At 40.6% G+C, this 19,700-nt stretch overlaps 1 protein-coding gene across 6 annotated transcripts in view; it reads left to right on the forward strand.

Moving 5' to 3' along the window:
• The window catches only part of FucT6 (alpha-(1,6)-fucosyltransferase), a 606,841-nt gene that overhangs the window by 563,465 nt on the left and 23,676 nt on the right, over positions 1-19,700 (forward strand). For 5 of the 6 annotated variants that reach the window (XM_068388480.1, XM_068388481.1, XM_068388483.1 and 2 more), the window contains 6 exons: positions 4,986-5,216; positions 5,759-5,931; positions 6,959-7,142; positions 7,263-7,428; positions 7,904-8,090; positions 13,204-13,441. In XM_068388480.1, coding sequence (XP_068244581.1) covers positions 5,011-5,216; positions 5,759-5,931; positions 6,959-7,142; positions 7,263-7,428; positions 7,904-8,090; positions 13,204-13,441 — 1,154 coding nt within the window. In that variant the 5' untranslated portion in view covers positions 4,986-5,010. The remainder of the gene's footprint in view (positions 1-4,985; positions 5,217-5,758; positions 5,932-6,958; positions 7,143-7,262; positions 7,429-7,903; positions 8,091-13,203; positions 13,442-19,700) is intronic. The other variant, XM_068388485.1, reaches the window with a different exon arrangement.

Raw genomic sequence — 19,700 nt, forward strand, 5'->3', positions numbered from 1 at the left:
ACTAATCTCGGGGCGTACAAAGAGCATATCCAAACCATCTCCATCTAACCCTCACCATGATCTCGTTCACATATGGCACTTGAGTAATCTCTCTTATATTTTCATTTCTAATCCTGTCCTGCCATTTAACTCCTAATATTCCTCTGAAGGGTTTGTTCTCAAATTTAATAAATCTGTTAGATCTTGTTTCATTGCCATACCAACAACTCATGTCCATACAGTAACACCGATCTCACTAAACTGGTATATAGCATGATTTTTATATATAATTGCAAGCGACTAGATTTCCAAATTATACTTAACCTAGCCATTGTCTGATTTGATTTTTTAATCTTTCATTGAAATCTAATGCTAAAGACCCTTTATTATTATTATTATTATTATTATTATTATTATTATTATTATTATTATTATTACTTGCTACGCTACAACCCTAGTTGGAAAAGCAGGATGCTATAAGTCTAGGGCTCCAACAGAGAAAGTAGCCCAGTGAGGAAAGGAAAAAAGGAAAATAAATTATTTTAAGAAGAATGACAACATTAAAATAAAATCTCCTATATAAACTATAAAAACTTTAAGAAAACAAGAGGAAGAGAAATAAGATAGAGTAGTGTGCTCAAGTGTATCCTCAAGCAAGAGAACTCTAAGTCAAGACAGTGGAAGACCATGGTACAGAGGCTATAGCACTACCCAAGACTAGAGAACAATGGTTTGATTTTGGAGTGTCCTTCTCCTAGAGATCTGCTTACCATAGCTTTAGTCTCTCTTCTATACTTATCAAGAGGAAAGTGGCCACTGAACAATTACAGTTCGGTAACCCCTGGAGTGAAGAAGAATTGTTTGGTAATCTGTGTTGTCAGGTGTATGAGGACAGAGAAGGATATGTGAAGAATATGCCAGAATATTCAGTGTGTGTGAGTTGGCAAAGGCAAAGTGAACCTTAAACAGAGAGAAGGATCCAATGTAGTACTGTCTGGCCAGTCAAAAGACCCCATAACTCTCTAGCAGTAGCATTTCAACGGATGGCTGGTGCCCTGGCCAACCTACTACCTAAATATTTAAATGATTCTACCTCATTAATCCAGCTTCTTCTATTATCTTGAGCCCTGCCTTATATGCGTATGGTGTTCTGCTAATATGAACAGCGTCATCAGCATACTTTAGGTCAGATAATTTCATATTACCTATCCGGTCCAATCCTTCTCCACCATCCCCAACTGTTATATGCATTAAAAAATCCTTGAGGAGGATAAACAACATATGCGACAACACATTCCCTTGAAGAACTCCACTGTTCACTGGAAATTCATCTGCTAGGACTCCACTAACATTAACTTTGCACTTGCTGTGCTCATGAACAGACTTAATCAAATTTATATATTTAAGAGGAACTCCATAATAACGCAGTACTCTCCACAAATTGGGGGGTGCACAGTATCAAAGACTTTCATAGTCCACAAATGCCACCAAGAGAGGATTTCTATACAAATTGTTGTACAACATTGGTCAGTACAACTACCTTTTCTAAATCCTGCTTGTTCATCTCTCAGCTTTTCATCAATCTTTCTCTCTAGTGTTTTTAGAATAAGCACACTATATATTTCTATAACAACGGACATAAGTGTGAGGCCTCTGTAATTATTGCAATAAGTCATATATTTTTTTAGTTTTCACCAACACTCATAGCTCCCATTCATCAGATTTTGCCTCTTCGCGCCACATTCAGTTCCTTGTGATGTGTAGTGCCTATCTAACTTAGGAAAGTGACCCCTGCCAGTCCATACTTAATTCCAGCAAGATTATCCGCCAGGCATCAGGAGTAGAAGCCTAAAAAAAAAAATTGTCTATCGCCTTGGTTTAAGGTCGCTTAAACCCAATCCGTCACCCTGCTGCTAGTGACTCCATTGAGATTTAGGTGGGGGGGGGGGGCATTTCTTACACACCGAAAGTTCTTATTACTCCACCAGATTGCCCATCCGCTTATATAACCGTTAGAAAACCTGGATTACTAAGATCAAGGTCCATAGAATAAGTCTGAAGAGCTTGACTGAGATATACCACATAGCATGGTAGATATCGCCTATATGTATGTTTGTATGTACAGTATGTATGTATGTATACTGTACAAAGTAAAATATAAATAGACTGGGTTTTTAATGGTTAAAGTTCTTGCCTGCTCTTAATGAAGTTTCATTTTTTTATTTTTTTTTATTTTCTTGTTCGGGTCTTCGCCTTGTCTGCGACTGCCGTACTTTACTCACTTTTAAGGACTGCTTTTCTGGTCTCATCACGTTGGGGAAACCTACTCTCTACAGGACCTATAAAATCAGTTTATCGCATACATAATTAGTTGTATTGCATATCACACTGCATAGCTGGTATTTATTGTCAAATCCACATTATCGAAACACTTCTTTTTGCTGATTGCGTGAATTAAATTTCATTATAATTTTTTATTTGTATTTTTGTGTGCATAATTTTAAATGTATAAACAACAATAGACGATATCTCTTATCTCTCTCCTTACTTCATACTCTTTATCATTCGTCGTTTGTCGTTTCGATGCCGGAAAAGTGTAATAAGTGCGCAATCTTAAGGAAATCCGTGAATTTGACTTATCCGGTGTGCTTCTTCTGTCTATACAAAGTTTTTTTTTTTTTATACTTATCAATCATGAATTTATGAAAGTCATCTTCGGTTTTCCATACGAATTGTATTGTGTTATTACTATGTCAGTTATTTTAAAGGTTTAAGTAAAACCAGAATTTCCCGTGGTATTACAGATGAATAAAGAGATTGGCTATAAATATCAGCGACATTTGCATGAAATAAAATTTCAAAACCAGTTACTTCATGACTAGAATGTAGAACATTTTGCGTACCATCCCGTTTGGAAATAACGCGTCCGATGCTGGAAGACTGTCCAGCGACCTTAAGTATTTGATGAATCGCCGTTAAGAATAACGAAGATCGAATCGGAGGAAAATGTCATCCTTTGTGCCTCCCAAAAGGCCAGATCATCCTCAAGACTAAAGTAGATCATCAACATTGTGGCTTTGTGTGGAACAAAGGCTTCTCGAAAAGGCCAACCCTTTGTGTTTGGGACCCAAGTTCGCCTATTGTGTTTTGAATTCCACCCAAGGAAGGCATGCTGTTACCAGGTTGGGAATGAGGAACTTGGCGTGATTGTGGAATGGAAAATGAGTTCATTAGGTGATGCGGTTGTCTGGAACGAGGGATGTCTTTTCTTTAAGAAAACTAATTCACGAATCTCATTGTACTGGTTGTGAATACTTGAAAGCGACCGTCGGTCCTTAAACTGTCAGTATGTAAACACGTTTCTTTGAATATGTTAAAATTGCATGCTGCAAATGAATGTGTGTGCTTGTAAGGAGACAGTAGTGTTTAGAGGAGCAGGGGTGGGGGTTGAAGAGAAGAAGATCGATTGGCTCTCAAGGTGGCAGAATCCACATAGTGCCCAGAAGTACGTATGTACCTGCCACCATTGGCCTTGCCTACCACTAGGCCCAGGAAGGCGTAACTGCGTTTCTTTTTCTTCTTCTTTTTGAATAAATGTCAGAATCGATTAAATTCACAAACGTTGTTAAACGCGTTCCCCTGAACAGAATGAGTTGTCTTTTATATTTAGATTTGACATGGTGAGGGGAATATTACCTGGTAGGCTCGTGAATAATGGTTGTGGTTGTATAGGTTTCTAATATTTGTTGGAAAAGCAAATCTAGGACTAACAATGTAATTCCACCCCGTTTCTAAGGAAATTAATTACTTTAGATTGTTATTAATGGGAACTTTTCCCTTACTTTTCAGGGACCTTAGACTTTGGTATAGAATTACAACGAAACTTTTGACGTGTAGAGAATTAGAATATGTGGACCTTTGATACCAGATGGGAATAGAACTTGAAATTTGGGTATTTTTTAGATATTTTCACGCATGATACTTTGCAAAATAATGCGAACCTTCCATGTTATGCAGCTGTTAAGTTTTGACCCAGCGTATCTGTAAAGGTACTTTAAAGGTTACACTGGTTAATTGTGATTCTTTGGATCATAGATGTAAGTTATGGTGGGTAACGTACTTGAAAAAAAACAAAGAATATGCAAAGTATACAAGTGATCATGAAATAGAAATTCAATTCTGGGGAAGGGGGAAGGGTTGGCCGTACACAACAGCCGGTTTTTTCTACTTACAGTCGAATGATTGCTCCTGTCATTGGGATCACTCCTCATTGATTGGTGCAGACTGGTTTGTAGCCTCGGTCACGATCATCTTTGTATAAAATGAGCGGTCATGTAATGTACTCTAGGCAATTTTTTAATGGTGATGGAAATATAATTTTAAAATGCCTTTTCTTTAACTTTGAAATTATCGTGATTATCCGTGTTAGTCGCATGTTCATGATTTCTGTCATAGAAATGTTTTCAGATTTTGAAGTCGGCATCCCATTGGTAGTTTATGCTATATTAGTATTATTAATTAGTTACTGCTAGCATTTGTACGCCTAACAGCCATACCTAAAGTCACATTTATAACACTGTGCATCATTATTATTTACGTACGCTTACCATTTTCGCATTGTCTGGGTAAATTTGGCTGCTATGAACTGGTTTCAGTAATGGCAATAACCGTATTACTGCCTAAGGTGTTTTTGTTATTGTCAGTACTGGTGTTTTGTTACCATAAAGCTCACTTTATCTTTTCAGCTTGTAACTGTCGTTTACTTTTTTTTGTTTGAATAATTTTACGTTTTGTGAAAAGATCACGTTAAATTTCCAAGACCTTTGAATTCTAATTGTCCCTTTTTATCAGGAAATATATCTGTAAGGAAATCCGCTTTTCAAATAAGATTCTTGGATAAAATTGACCTTTGTTTTGAAGGGAACCCGTTATTGAAGTGTATTGCAATTTTCTCATTAATATATACACTTGGTTTCAATTTACTACATATAATGGTGTGATTTCAGGCTTCGATAGAAGAGAGGTAGAGCTATGCGTTGGATCAGTGGATGGGCTTGGCGAATAGGAGGAGCCGTCGGAGTGATATGGCTGGTCGGAGTAGCTTTGATGGCGCCGCCCTCACCTTCCTCCTCCAGCGACCCCAGGCTGTCTCAGCGACTCCAGCGGGCTGTCCAAGAACTCGACGTACTCAAGAAGCAGAATGATGATATCAGACAAGTCCTACAAGATTTCACAAAGTAGGTCATATATTCTGGGTACATTTAACTCTCTCTCTCTCTCTCTCTCTCTCTCTCTCTCTCTCTCTCTCTCTCTCTCTCTCTCTCTCTCTCTCAAATGTAGCCTTGTAAGGATATTTTTGGAAATAACTTTCAAATAACATTCATTGTGACATTACATTTGCAAAGATGAGGTACTTGCCAATAGGTCACGTTATTGAGACTGAATTTTTATATTGGTTTTATAGATTATGTTTGACCTAACATCACTGTAAAATACACATATGTTAATTTTATATACTGTATATTTGATGTTATGAAATATATTTAAGATTAACCAGCAAAAGCTTCTTTCATAAAGCAGATAATTTTAAGTTACAATGGCATTGTCTTAAAAGAAATGTTTGATGAAGCTATGCGTATTTGTTCTATTTAGGGGAAATATACCTTATACATATAATCATGTAAAATGTTAGATGTAATTATAACTGTAATTGTATTTGTCATTGATACTACTGTATTAGTTTATTTCTTGCTTTTGCCTTTCTATCTCTTTATAACAGCATATTTGGTACTGCCATTTTCAGGCAAGTCAGCTACATAAACAATGAGGGAGGTGGTGGAAACTCCCAGTTATCTGCAAGTAACCCAGCTGTCGTAGCAGAATTGCAAAAGAAACTGGAACATGCTCAAAGGATGCTCCAACAAGCAGATGCTACAGGAGACCAAAAACAAGGTCAGTTGGTGACTGGAAGAAATTTATTTTGGCCTTTTTCTGAGTGTTGCAAATTTTCTTGTTTTGAATTCCAGAAAATTATTTACATTCACATGGGCATTTTTTCTTTGCATTTCATGTAGTACAGTACTTGTTTTAAAACATTTCCCCTCTTCTATTTAAAGAAAAGTTATTTGCTTCTGCTCTTGTTTGGGAATACTGTATTTTAATGTATTTGGTGTTAATAATAAAAAACCTTTTTCTTACACATGTTGAAAAAAGTGGTATACATTTTAGCAGCTTTTTTCTTTTATGCTATTATGAGCTTGAAATGTTTATCAAGGTATATTGTACTATCATTTTATCCTATATGTAGAATCTTACTTTATGATAGCAAATTTATCTATGTACTACACATTTTTTTTCTAATACAGAAGTGACCAAAGCATTTGAAAAAAAGTCAAATCATTAGTCATCCGTCAAGACACATGGAAGTAGGATACATAGGCACATTGTCTTTCACCATATTTATATTCTATTTATTTTATCTGCTGTAAGTTTTCTTATCTAATATAATTTTTTTTTTTTTGTGGGGGGGGGCGCATTTCTGCTACATTGTGTAGATTCTTTAGAACTTGATTACACCTCACATTTTCATGGAAGTGTTATTTATATTTATAGCTTTGCTTAGATAACTTACTGACCCCAGTGATTGTGAGGTCTTAACTCAAACTGACTAGTTATGTAAGCATTTGATAATTTTCATCATATTAACTGAGAAAGTTTGTTTCATCTTAAGAAATATAACTGCATGTCCTTAATTTAGCCATATTATAATCATTGTGCATTTGTGAAGTATAAAGCTTGTCAATATATAGATTTTCATGCATTGTTGCAACCCAGTAGTTTGCTGTATTTTCAAAGTCTTAAGCATCAGCTATGTTACAATCAAGTTTTCGTATCTAATTTTTTGAGTTACAGAAACCTTTACTCATAATTTTCATATTTATTTGACTTTACTGTACACTGCACATTTTTTGTTTTACAGGTACATCTGATTTTACACCAACCCTAGAATTTGAAAAAACAAGAAGACATGTGGTAAAAGGTGTTCAAGAATCTTGGTGGTATATATCAGATCAGTTGAAACAGCTTCGGAAGAAGGTCGAAGCTTATGGAGATTATACTGCACACATTGATCGCATCTTAAAGGAAGGGCTTGATCACACTAGGTAAGATATGTTTGTATGCGCATGTCTTAAAGATGTTTTTGTCTTGAATCTGGATTGGTTATTTATATATATTTTGAGACTTGGCATCTTTTGAGTAACACCAGTAATATTTTTTTACAGAGTAACTCAGCTAGATCTGAAGCGTCTAAGTAACCTAGATGGGCTGGGATCATGGAGAGAACAAGAAGCAGCTGACCTCAGTAATCTTGTTCAAAGAAGATTGCATGCTCTGCAACACCCACTTGATTGCCCCAAAGCTAAGAAACTTGTGTGTAATCTCAACAAAGTAAGTTGATTATGGTTAAGAATTTGAATTTCACTTATGAGAAGTACAGTACTGTACAGTATATTGACTTAGGAGGTACAGATGGACCCAGGAATTTCTGGCACACCTCATATTGAGGAAGTGTACCCTTAATACACTTTCTTCACTGTGTAACAAAACAGATAGTTTAAGGAAAGAGGGCAGGGGTGGTGGGCAGGACTTAAGCACAAGAACTTGCCATGCAGAAAGGGTGTGGCAGTGCACTTCTTCAGAGTGAGGTGTGCCAGAAATTCCTGTGTCCAACTGTACATACCTCTAGAAACAAAAACATTTGAAAATTAATACTTCTACAGGTTAATTTTTCTATTTCATATATCCTGGTAGATTATCCAATGACATTTTTATTATTGAATTCTGCTGTTTAACTTTTGAATAATCTTATGAAACACACTGGTCTATATAAAACTGGAAAAATATGATATAAACCTTTTTTCAGGGATGTGGTTATGGCTGCCAGATTCATCATGTTGTATACTGCTTCATTGTTGCTTATGGAACAAAACGAACTTTAATTTTGAAATCGAGAGGCTGGCGCTACAACAATGCAGGGTGGGAAGATGTTTTTCACCCTTTAAGTGAAAGTTGCACAGATCCATCCGGATATAGTCACTCTCATTGGCCAGGTAAATTTAATTTGATACTGTATAATTATCATGAATTTTAAGGGCAAATTCTAGAAGAATCATATAATTTACTAGAAAATAAAAAGTTTGTTCCTAACAAATACAAATCTTCATCCTTTAATAGGAGATTGATTCAAGCGTAATTGGAAGTAGGCAGTTAAAACTTATTATGAGGTAATGGCAGTAGCCGGTAATAACTGGCCAGTGGCGGGGAAGCCCCACCCCCCTTGCCAGAACAGTCACTTTGACATAGACATGCTATCGGCGTCTCTTTGAACCTTGCATTTTTTTTTTCTCATTTTGTGTGTATGCTTACCAATGCTCAAGGTGGACCGGCCCAGGGCTGGTCAAAAAAATGCGGTACTTTTATGAGTGGTAATGAGGTAGATCCTCATACTTTTTGCCCTTCATGCAGGGGCCATATGTGCCCCATGGTTTCCCTTGTGAGGAATGTAGGGAGTATTTACCATCCCAGTAGCCTATGTATGGCAGGAGTTGAAAGAAGAAGCCTAGGCTCGATTCTTTTCCCTCAGGCATATACTCGAAGTTGAATAAATCGGCTATACCTTTTTTGTCAACCCGTGCTACTCTGCCCTCTGACCCTGCCTTCCTGGTCTCTCCAGGAGACAAGATGGGGAAGAGTGGCAGCAAATTAACTCTAGGACAAATCTCATGGCAGCAAACTCGCCTGTTTTCCTTAACGAAACAGGTTAGTTCCTCCCTCGGGAGGAGTCTCTTAAAGTTTCAGATATCCTTCTAGTTGATGACACTGTGCTACGCCTTTGGGAATTATCTGGGGTTACAAAGTACTCCCTCCAGAGAAAGTCTAGCCTTAGTGCTTAATCTTTCCAAAGGGAATAAGACTTCAGCATCTTATGAAATTGACTTAGGCCTGAACTCAAGCTACCAGCTAATATTCCACCCTAGAGTTGGACTTCCCTATAAGTTCGACGAAGAAGACAGTAACGGGGGAACAACTTCTTCCCAGAAGAGATACCGTAGTTCTCTTATGTATAATGAGCGACCTCGCTTGCGCAAATCTTCAGAGCGGCCCACGTCATCCCATGCTAATGTTCACACTCGAGAGTCTTCGCGCGCACAGGAAGTTTGGACTCCAAATCATCGTTTACCGATGAACGCGTTCCTTTACACGTGACCTTCTCCTACTAGATCAGAAAACCCTGCCTCACCAATACAACAATACCTCGCTCTCATACTAGCATTTTAACATTAGTAATCCTGTGGTGTGCACAAAAACAGTGAGCTCCCACAGTGACAAAGTTTCACGTGATCCCATGGATCCACTCGCAGAGTTTCACGCGATCCCATGGATCCATGCATGCCTCCTTTAGTGCACTCTCCCCAAAGGGAGATATTTCCTCAGGTTTCCTGAACGAGTGATTGCAATTACTCATGCATGTTTGATGATTGCAAAGCTAGCAATTATGATGGGCGCCCTCATTTGAAAGACTTGTCTTTGTGCACAGCGCTCTCCTATTCTCTTCCCAGACAGATAGGGGATAGCCAATAAAGAAGTATGCCTGAATTTTGCTGGCATTGTACTTAGATCAGAATGCTAACTGAACGGAAGGAAACTACTGTACAAGTGTCTGTTCGTGCCTCTAAGCATGTTCGGTCTAGGCACTCGGTCATCTGAGTGTGCACATGCACTGCCGGTCGAAAAAAGGGGACTGCCGCTTTTCCTTTTCACCTATTGGACGATTAGTAGTTACACATAAGTAGTCCCTACTATTTCTCTCCCAGTGGCAGAGATAGCGTTGTCCAATACTTCACCGAGGATGAAGAAAGAGGTGGCGAGATAATGCACTACTTTGCTTTCACGTCAGCTGTTCGCAATTGCACGTATCTAGAGAGTGCCACCCCACATGCTCGCAGTTGCGCATATCTAGGGAAGTGCCACTTTAACTGTCGCAATCAATTGCACCATCTCGCCTGCCTGCGATCACACACTCATCTTCTTGCTATTATGCACCTGCTTGCTAGAGCTTGCTCCTATGGGAGCACCTCATCTAGCACCCCCTTTATTTTTATCGTGGGTCGTGCCCATATATTTGCACTCATTCATCTGACTTATAGCATTCACATGCTTGTGCTCTCCTATCTATTTGGACACAAGTCCACTCACCAGTTGACCCCCCAGCTTCTGATCGCAAGTACTTCCCCAAGCGATGGACACACGTTGGATCTCGATGTCACACCTCTTCGTACTTAAGTGCGTAACACTGAGGCTTGCTCTCTCTATATCAGGGACCCTCTACTGTTTGCATTCGCCCTTCTAGAAACCTATGCTCATCTGATAAGAACCTACCTTTGCCTTCTAGTAAAGCAAGAAACTTTATAATTCTTTGGTTTTCAGTGAATTTCATGAGGCAAGAAAATAATTATCAAGAACATTCCTTCCTCAAAGATATGTATTGGTTTGCGATACAAATGCTGTCATAAAAGGGGCGTGCACACTACCGGTAGAAGTAGTGACCTTACTCTTATCTTCCTTTCATTCAAAAGTATCCTTCAGCTTTAAGGAGAGGGAGGGAAAAGATGCATACCAAAAGTTGTTCCCTTGGGAGCAGGCTTTGGTAAATGCTGTTTGTCAACTGTTGTTGGTCTCGTACCAAAGGAATTGCTCTTGATCGAATGCTGCTGCTTCACTTGAAAAGGAGGACAATGTTTAATAGTTCCGATCAAAGTAATTACACATCTCTGATGATCTCGGAGTCCGTGATGATGGTGCATGCAGAGATCATAACCAATACTAAATTGCGCTTGTACCAGTGCCAATTAGCATGGGTTACAAGTGCTCTCATGTCTGTTACCAGCTCTTGGCCTCGTACGAGATCGAGCTTTAGTTTTCTTTATGAAGAAACCCTGCTCCTAGACTAGAGCTGAATAATAATGACCAGGGCTGCACAGTTGATGTCTCGGAAGCCTACCGACTATGGTCATGTTTCATCAGCGAAGGGGACAGAATCAGAATCAAAGAGGGAAAGATAGGTGAAGCCCTCATTCGTGCTTGGGCTGGGAATTCCTCCATCCAGCCACTGCCAATGGGAGAAGGCCTGGCAGTGAAGTGTAAGAGGTGGATGGTGTATGTTCACAGTTTTGGATACTGCCTCCCATTCACCAGCTCTCCCCTGCCAACTCCAAGTTTGTTGTCCTTTTATCACTAAGTAATGGAAAAAGATCTTACTCTTTGTTCAGAGGTGCAGACTATGCTGCTAGAGGGCACTTGGGAAGAGGTCCACGCCAGTTCTCTGGGTTTCTCCACCATCTGATTTTGGTTCAGAATACTTCACAGGATTAGAAACCCATAACAAACCTCTCAGCACCGAACGAGTTCATCCACCAAACTTGGTTCAGGATGGAGGCGCCCAGCATGGTTAGGAATGCAGTGAGGAAGGAGGATTTTATGATCTCCCTCAGTCTCAGGGATGCATACTGTACTTTGAAATACCCAAAAATCATTCTTCAAGAAAGTATCTATGCTTTGTTCTATGAAGCGAGATTTTTCAGCTTAAATCTCTTTGATTTGGGCAGTCCACTGCTCCCCCAGGTATTCACTCGAGAAATTTATGTTGGTATCAGCATAGGATAATGCCAACGGAATTGTCGGATCCGACATCTTGCAAATACTGGAAGCCTCAGAGTCAACTTTCTAATCATTGGAAAGACTCCTCTCATTTTGTCACAATCTAGGTAGTATGATAAATCTAGAGAAATCCATGCTTTCTCCCAATCAAAGAATAATATACCTGGGCATGGACATAGATATAGAACGGAAAGTTTATCCATCCTAAGACAGAGTAACCTGATTCATGAAAGTAGCTCATATTTTCATTTAATGGGCTCAGATACCAGCACAATAATGGTAAGCTGCTCTTCTAGGAGAAGGACACTCCCAAATCAAACCATTGTTCTCTAATCTTCGGTATTGCCATAGCCTCTGTACCATGGTCTTCCACTGTCTTGGGTTAGAGTTCTCATGCTTAAGGGTACACTTGGGCACAATATTCTATCTAATTTCTCTTCCTCTTGTTTTGTTAAAGTTTCTATAGTTTATATAGGAAATAGTTTAATGTTAATGGCCTTAAAATATTTTATTTTCCCTTGTTTCCTTTCCTCACTGGGCCATTTTCCCTGTTGGGGCCCCTAGGCTTATAGCATCTTGCTTTTCCAACTACGGTTGTAGCTTAACAAGTAATAATAATAATAACAGCTACTAGGTTACTTGTCATCAATAGAGAAACTTGTTCCTCACAGTCTTCTCCATCTATGATCGTTGCAATGATGTCTAAAGAGAAATTGGTTGCAAACCACAGATTTCCCTCTTGCCTTATTACCGATTGACCATAAAACCAAAATCGACCTACATTGGTGGCTAGATAAGGTGAATGGTTTTGAGGGTCTCCTTTAAAGTGTTCCTCTCCAGATCTCCTCAGCTGGTGGTATTACATCTAAAATAGTGGTTACAACATAATTATAGGTCGAGAGCAAGAGGGTCTGGCCAATTTCCTCTCTTCCCCTTCCTTTGGGTATAAGTGTTGGAATCCTAGGTAGTGTAATGTAGCTACAAGTAAGCCTCACCTTTAGCTATTAGCTACATTAATGTCAGATTGAATTTTTTCTCCCGAAAATCCCAGATGCACTTAAAGTGACTAATCAGTGTACGGGAAAGGGGGCGTGTCTTCCATGCTACTGACCGGTAATTACCAGTTATTGATGACACCTCATTATAAGTTTTATCTGCCGAGTTTCAGCTGCGCTTAAAATCAATGTCTTATCAATGAGTTGGGTTTATACAGTTAGGTAAAATACAAATTACTCTAAAATTTGTGATATTAAGACCCTCTAGATTTCGATTGAACAAATGATGAGTACAGTATATGTGTAAAATTCTTATTTTAATGAACAAATATTGTATCTGGTTTGAAATCTAAGTAAGGTTACTTCTTTGATTGAGAAATATTATTCAAAACGCGAGTGTACTCAAGAATTACAACTATATTGCTGTGTGAAAGAAATTTCTGTAGAGAATGGTTCCATTGTTTATCGATATGATTGGTTACAGATATTTCATTTCATTTTTTTTTTTCAGGTTCAAATGAAACTCAAGTTTTAGACTTGCCTATTATTGATACATTGTCTCAACGACCACCATATCTCCCTTTGGCTATTCCTCAAGACATTTCTGAACGTCTGATTAGACTACATGGTGATCCAGCTGCTTGGTGGGTTGGGCAATTTCTCAAGTACTTATTGAAGTTGCAGCCAAAAACTCAAGAGATGCTGGACAATATGTCAGAAACTCTAGGATTTCAAAAACCAATTGTGGGGTAAGTACCCATAACAATTGAAAATTATTTCTCTCATATGGTACAATTAATTATACAGAATTAAAACGAAAGTAATTAATGTAAATTATTATTATTATGGATGCTAATTGGAAAATCATATATACTGAAGTCATTTGATACTTTTTATGAGAAGCCTTGTTGAGAATTCTTTACTTTCTTCCAGTTGCCAGCTATTCCAGGTCATTTATATTATTTTTCCTTATGGATTGCGTTAAAGTTGATCAACCATGACATCAAAATCATTTAGATGCTATTTATTTTGTTTAATTAATTTTGGATAGTTCTCAGAATCCCTTATGATCAATACTATAAAATAAATCTATAGGCTTTAGTGGTAATATTTTAGACTGCAAGGAGTTTCATGTCTAGGCTGGTTTGTCATCACATTTCTTTCCACTTTGCTTAGAACAAAGTGTTTTTAAATATTTAACTTAGCCGGTGAATATATAGCTGCAACTCTGTTGCTCGACAGACAAAAAAACTGTAAAAACTCGCCAGCGATTGCTATACAGGTTGCGGGTGTGCCCATCAGCGCCAACTGTCGGCCAGATACCATACTCAATGTAAACAAAGACTCAATTTCTTCTCTGTCGACGTGTCGACAAGACGTACTTTTACTCGCTGTAGAACCTGGAGTTTTCTCAACATATTTGGTGAAGTACTTCATTTTGGTTTGAGCTTTCGCAGTGCAGGTGTTTTATCTTCATCTTAAATCTTGAACTCGTTTTGGATAGATTTAATTTTTGGTGACAAAGAGAGTATGGACTTTCTTTGACTTTTAAATGGCCGACCCTTCCCTTAGACGGAAGTGTGTTTAGGCTTTTAGTAATTATCTTATCACGTTATAATTTAATTATAGATTTTCCTCTATATATTTTATATCTCACCGCCTTTATTAGGCCTCTTCGATTAACTTTCCATTTATAATAAACATAAAAAATAAATTTTAATGTTTTGTTTATATGCGACCTTTCCTGAGAATAGGCGGTCCTAACTTGGAAACCGAAGTTAAACAACGTTGAGCCCTTTCAATCGTAAATAGCTTTTAAAGAGCTAATGATTTAAAACTTTTTAAATGAATATTTCTAATAAATATTTTATGAAAGATTTTCTTTGAATAGTCTTCGTACTGTTTTCAAAGATGAACTAACGTTTAGTTTTTTTATGCTACGCAGTTTGCGCTCTATCGTTACGATAGAGAGAGAGAGTATCACGGTTTCACTTTGCAGAAAGAGTAAATCGATTCTGACGTTTTGTTCATTCTTCTTTCAAAGCTTAAATGTTTTAAATTCTATTTTAAAGGAACTTTTTAATTGAAAAACCTTTCAGTTTTTTCCTTTGGTCAAATAACATGTTTTTTTTGACGAAATGTAATTGGGCTCTTCTCTTAGGTGCGAATCAAGAGAGAAAGAGAGAGAGAGATAGAGACGGAGGGAGAGAGAGGAGAGAAAACGTTCCGTTCTAGCGGGTAACGTTGTTCTCGAGTTACTCTCGTCCCTAGTCTCTGTACGGGGAGAAAGGATAAAACGTTTTTAGTTTTATTCTCGTCCCCAGGCAATGTACGGTGAGAGATTGAAAACGTAGTTTTGAATGAACTAGTGTTTCTTCTCTTCCCCAACCACTGAATTTTTTTATCTTAAAAGATGTTTACTGTTTTTTTTGCTGGTATTAATGTGCTTGCATTATACGACTGATTTCGCATTTACTACCTTTTGATGAGGGTAGAATTGCGTGCTTCAAGTAGAAATCAGTAAAAGTTTCGATTTCAGTGAAATAAGTGCAAAACAGAAAATCGTAGTGATAAAGTGATATTGCGCAAAGTGTTACAGTGTTGCGTCCGAGGGTTCGTCTGTTCGTGCCTGTCGTTCACCTAGTCCGGGACCTCTTGCAAGCTCCCAAGCCCAGGGGAGAAGTAATGTCGTACGACTTATGGGTTCGAGAGGCCTTGATCAGCGAACAGACGTTTCCCTCTATGGTATCGGGTGTATCTTACCAAGATCTCCCCTACCATAAGGCGAGAGAGACAATTTTCTCCTTGTCATCCGAAGGCTTTTCGCATAAGAAACCTGTAACAAGGTTTCGAGGCCCTTAAGCGAAAGTCAGTCCTTTCAGGACAGGTCCAGCATCCTGGTTGCAGCCATTAGGACAGCTCTGACCCTATGCAGTCATCGGATAACTGCTCGCCGCCTAACAAAAGCGTAACACAGACTCCGAGAGTTTTTTTGTTGGCAAAGTGTTGCGGTCACAGACGTTACCCTCGTCTCTTACCGCAACCATTTCCGTTGATCCTAAATGGGTTGTACGGCAAGACATGCATATGGAAGACTATTCTGCCGATTAGTCCGTTGAGCCTAGCCGTTTATCTCTTCGAGATCCTGGCTTTCAGCCAACCTAACGTTCCTTTGTGCGTCCTGTTGACGTTGGCGTAGCTAAGTCACGTCAGTCAGGTTGTTTAGAACCACACTCGATGCGGTCTCGTGTGGATTTTCAGCCACATTTGGACGTTAGGCCACTTGCTGATGCTCCTGTTGACGTTCAGGACGTTCGCTAACAATCGGAGTTGACTTGTTTTGACGCTGTGCGTCAACCTCCGCATTCTAGAGTTGTTTTGACTGCTCAGTCAAGGCAGTCAAAGCAGTCTCGAGTGGACGCTGTGCGTCCTCACGCTCCTTTTGTTGTTGACAGTTCACAGACTGTCAAGCAGTTACATGACGTTGCGTCCTGGTCTCTCGCACCTGTGGTTGTTGACAGTTCGCAGACTGTCAAGCAGTTACATGACGTTGCGTCCTGGTCCGCTACTAATGCACCAGTGCGTGTGGACTCTGCTTGTAAAGCATTGCCACCACGGTAGGTCTCTCCCTTGCTTGAGACTCAGCTATTTTCGGACAAGGTTCCTTTAGATGAGGAAGTTGCTGTTCCCCCTCCTACTGATATTCCCTTGAGGACTCTGTCAGACGGAGAGGAGCCTAAAGCTGCTTAGCCCTCTATGGACTTTAATTAAATCATGCTGATTTTTAAGGATCTTTGTCCGGATCTTTTTGTAACTGCTGCTCCTCGTTCGCCTAAACGTCAAAGCTTACACTTGGCCTAGCTACTTCGAAGCCGTTGTTTATAAGCTAGTGCTCTCTCGCTCTCCTAGAGAGCTTTACGTTTGCTATGCGACTGGTTTATCACCAGGAGGAGTTTGGGGGATACAGCCTTTGCTTTCCCTTCTTTTAAACTGGCTTGTAGAGCGAGAGTCTGATATGACACGAGAGAAGTTCTCGGCTTGGGAGTTCCTGCCTCTGCCCAGATAGGCTTCTCAAATCTCGTAGACTCTCCCTGGCGCCTGGCCAGGAGACGCTCCAAGATTTTACAGGTCAACTTCACAGCTGTTTTCGAGCCTTTGAAGTTTTGCTGTACAATTATGTCATGCATAAACAAGGCTTTCAGGGATGGAAAGCGGTACCGCTTCAGTCGCTAACCCCGTCTGTTGCCGCACCTGCTCCCGTAGACCCTTAATGGGCTTTGCTGCAAGACATGCAGTCCAAGCTTGCGTCCTTGATGGAGGACTTTAATGCGGAGAAGGTTGCTGCTGAACCTTCTGGCCAACAACCTTCCAAGCGGTCGGTTGTGCGTCCTGTTGACGCTGAGGTAACCTTCTCGCGTCTACCAGTTGAGGTGGTTCCTCCACCGATGCGACCCAGTGTGGGTTGCCAGCCGCACGTTGACGTTAAGCGACGCTCGGAGGTGGTTGTTGACGTTCAGGACGTTCAACAACCATCAGAGGTGACTTGTTTTGACGCGGTGCGTCAACCTCCGCAACCCGGTATGGTGTTGACTGCACAACCCAGACGGTCTAGACAGTCTCGGGTGGACGCTGTGCGTCCTCGCGCACCCATGGTTGTTGACAGTTCTCAGACTGTGCAGCAGTTCCATGACGTTGCGTCCGGCTCCGTCACGCATGCACCAGTGCGACCGGACTCAGCGAGCCAGACGTTGCCCACTCCGTTGCCGTTTCCTCATCAGTTTTCGGATGAGGAACTATCTGATGAGGACGTTGCTGAACAACAAGACGATCAGCCCCCAGAATAGATCAAGCCCTGCTATCCATCCAGAAGATGCTGAAGAAGGAACGCTGCTCAGTCAGGCTGTGGATGAGTCTGGTAGGGACACTATCATCCCTGGAACAGTTTGTATCACTTGATGGAAGGACAATATCAACCTAAGAGAGGGTCTTCCCCTGGCTGTTCAGACTCCCCACCACGTTCTCTTCTCGGACGCATCGGACTTGGGCTGGGGCGCGACACTGGACGGTCGGGAATGCTCATGTCTGTGGAACTCGAGTCAGAGGAGCATGCATATCAACTGCAAGGAGCTGTTGGCAGTTCATCTGGCCTTGAAAAGCTTCGAGTATCTCCTTCGAGGCAAAGTGGTGGAGGTAAACTCGGACAACACCACGGCCTTGGCGTACATCTCCAAACAAGGAGGTACCCACTCACTGACGTTGTACGAGATCGCAAGGGACCTGCTCATCTGGTCTAAAGGTCAAGACATCTCCCTAGTAACGAGGTTCATCCAAGGCGACTTGAACGTCATAGCAGATTGTCTCAGTCGGAAAGGGCAAGTAATTCCAACCGAATGGACCCTCCATAAGGATGTGTGCAAGAGACTTTGGGCCACTTGGGGTCAACCAACCATAGATCTCTTTGCAACCTCGCTGACCAAGAGGCTTCCAATCTATTGCTCCCCAGTCCCGGACCCAGCAGCAATACATATAGATGCCTTCCTCCTAGATTGGTCACATCTGGATCTCTACGCATTCCCACCGTTCAAGATTGTCAACAAGGTACTGCAGAAGTTCGCCTCTCACGAAGGGACAAGGTTGACGTTAGTTGCTCCCCTCTGGCCCGCGAGAGAATGGTTCACCGAGGTACTTCGATGGTTAGTAGACGTTCCCAGAAGTCTTCCTCTAAGGGTAGACCTTCTACGTCAGCCACACGTAAAGAAGGTACACCAAGGCCTCCACGCTCTTCGTCTGACTGCCTTCAGACTATCGAAAGACTCTCGAGAGCTAGAGGCTTTTCGAAGGAGGCAGCCAGTGCGATTGCTAGAGCAAGGAGAGCGTCTACCATTAGAGTCTACCAATCGAAGTGGGAAGTCTTCCGAGACTGGTGCAAGTCAGTTTCTGTATCCTCGACCAGTACCTCTGTAGCTCAAATAGCTGATTTTCTCTTATACCGGAGAAAAGGACGATCCCTTTCAGCTCCCACTATCAAGGGCTACAGAAGCATGTTGGCATCGGTCTTCCGGCATAGAGGCTTAGATCTTTCCAACAATAAAGATCTGCAAGACCTCCTTAAGTCTTTTGAGACCACCAAGGAGCGTCGTTTGGCTACCCCTGGATGGAATTTAGACGTGGTACTAAGATTCCTCATGTCAGACAGGTTGGAGCCGTTACAATCAGCCTCCCTGAAAGATCTCACTCTTAAGACTCTTTTCCTGGTATGCTTAGCCTCGGCTAAAAGAGTCAGTGAGATTCATGCCTTCAGCAAGAACATCGGATTTTCGTCGGAAAAAGCCACTTGTTCGCTGCAACTTGGTTTTCTAGCCAAAAATGAGCTGCCTTCTCGGCCTTGGCCTAAATCTTTCGATATTCCCAGCTTATCGGAGATCGTAGGCAATGAACTAGAAAGAGTCTTATGCCCTGTTAGAGCTCTTAAGTTCTATTTAAAGCGTACTAAACCTTTACGAGGCCAATCTGAAGCTTTATGGTGTTCAGTTAAGAAACCATCCTTGCCTATGTCAAAGAATGCTTGGTCATACTTTATCAGATTGTTAATACGAGAAGCTCATTCACATCTGAGTGAGGAAGACCGAACTTTGCTTAAGGTGAAGACGCACGAAGTTAGAGCTGTAGCAACTTCCGTGGCCTTTAAGCAAAATAGATCTCTGCAAAGTATAATGGACGCAACCTATTGGAGAAGCAAGTCAGTGTTCGCGTCATTTTACTTGAAAGATGTCCAGTCTCTTTACGAGAACTGCTACACACTGGGACCATTCGTAGCAGCGAGTGTAGTAGTGGGTGAGGGCTCAACCACTACAATTCCCTAATTCCATATCCTTTTAATCTGTCTCTTGAAATGTTTTAATGTTTTTATGGGTTGTCCGGAAGGCTAAGAAGCCTTTCGCATCCTGTTTGATTTGGCGGGTGGTCAAAGTCATTTCTTGAGAGCGCCCAGATTAGGGGTTTGATGAG

This window comes from Palaemon carinicauda, chromosome 15, assembly GCF_036898095.1.
Source record: "Palaemon carinicauda isolate YSFRI2023 chromosome 15, ASM3689809v2, whole genome shotgun sequence".
NCBI classification, from domain to species: Eukaryota; Metazoa; Arthropoda; class Malacostraca; order Decapoda; family Palaemonidae; genus Palaemon; species Palaemon carinicauda.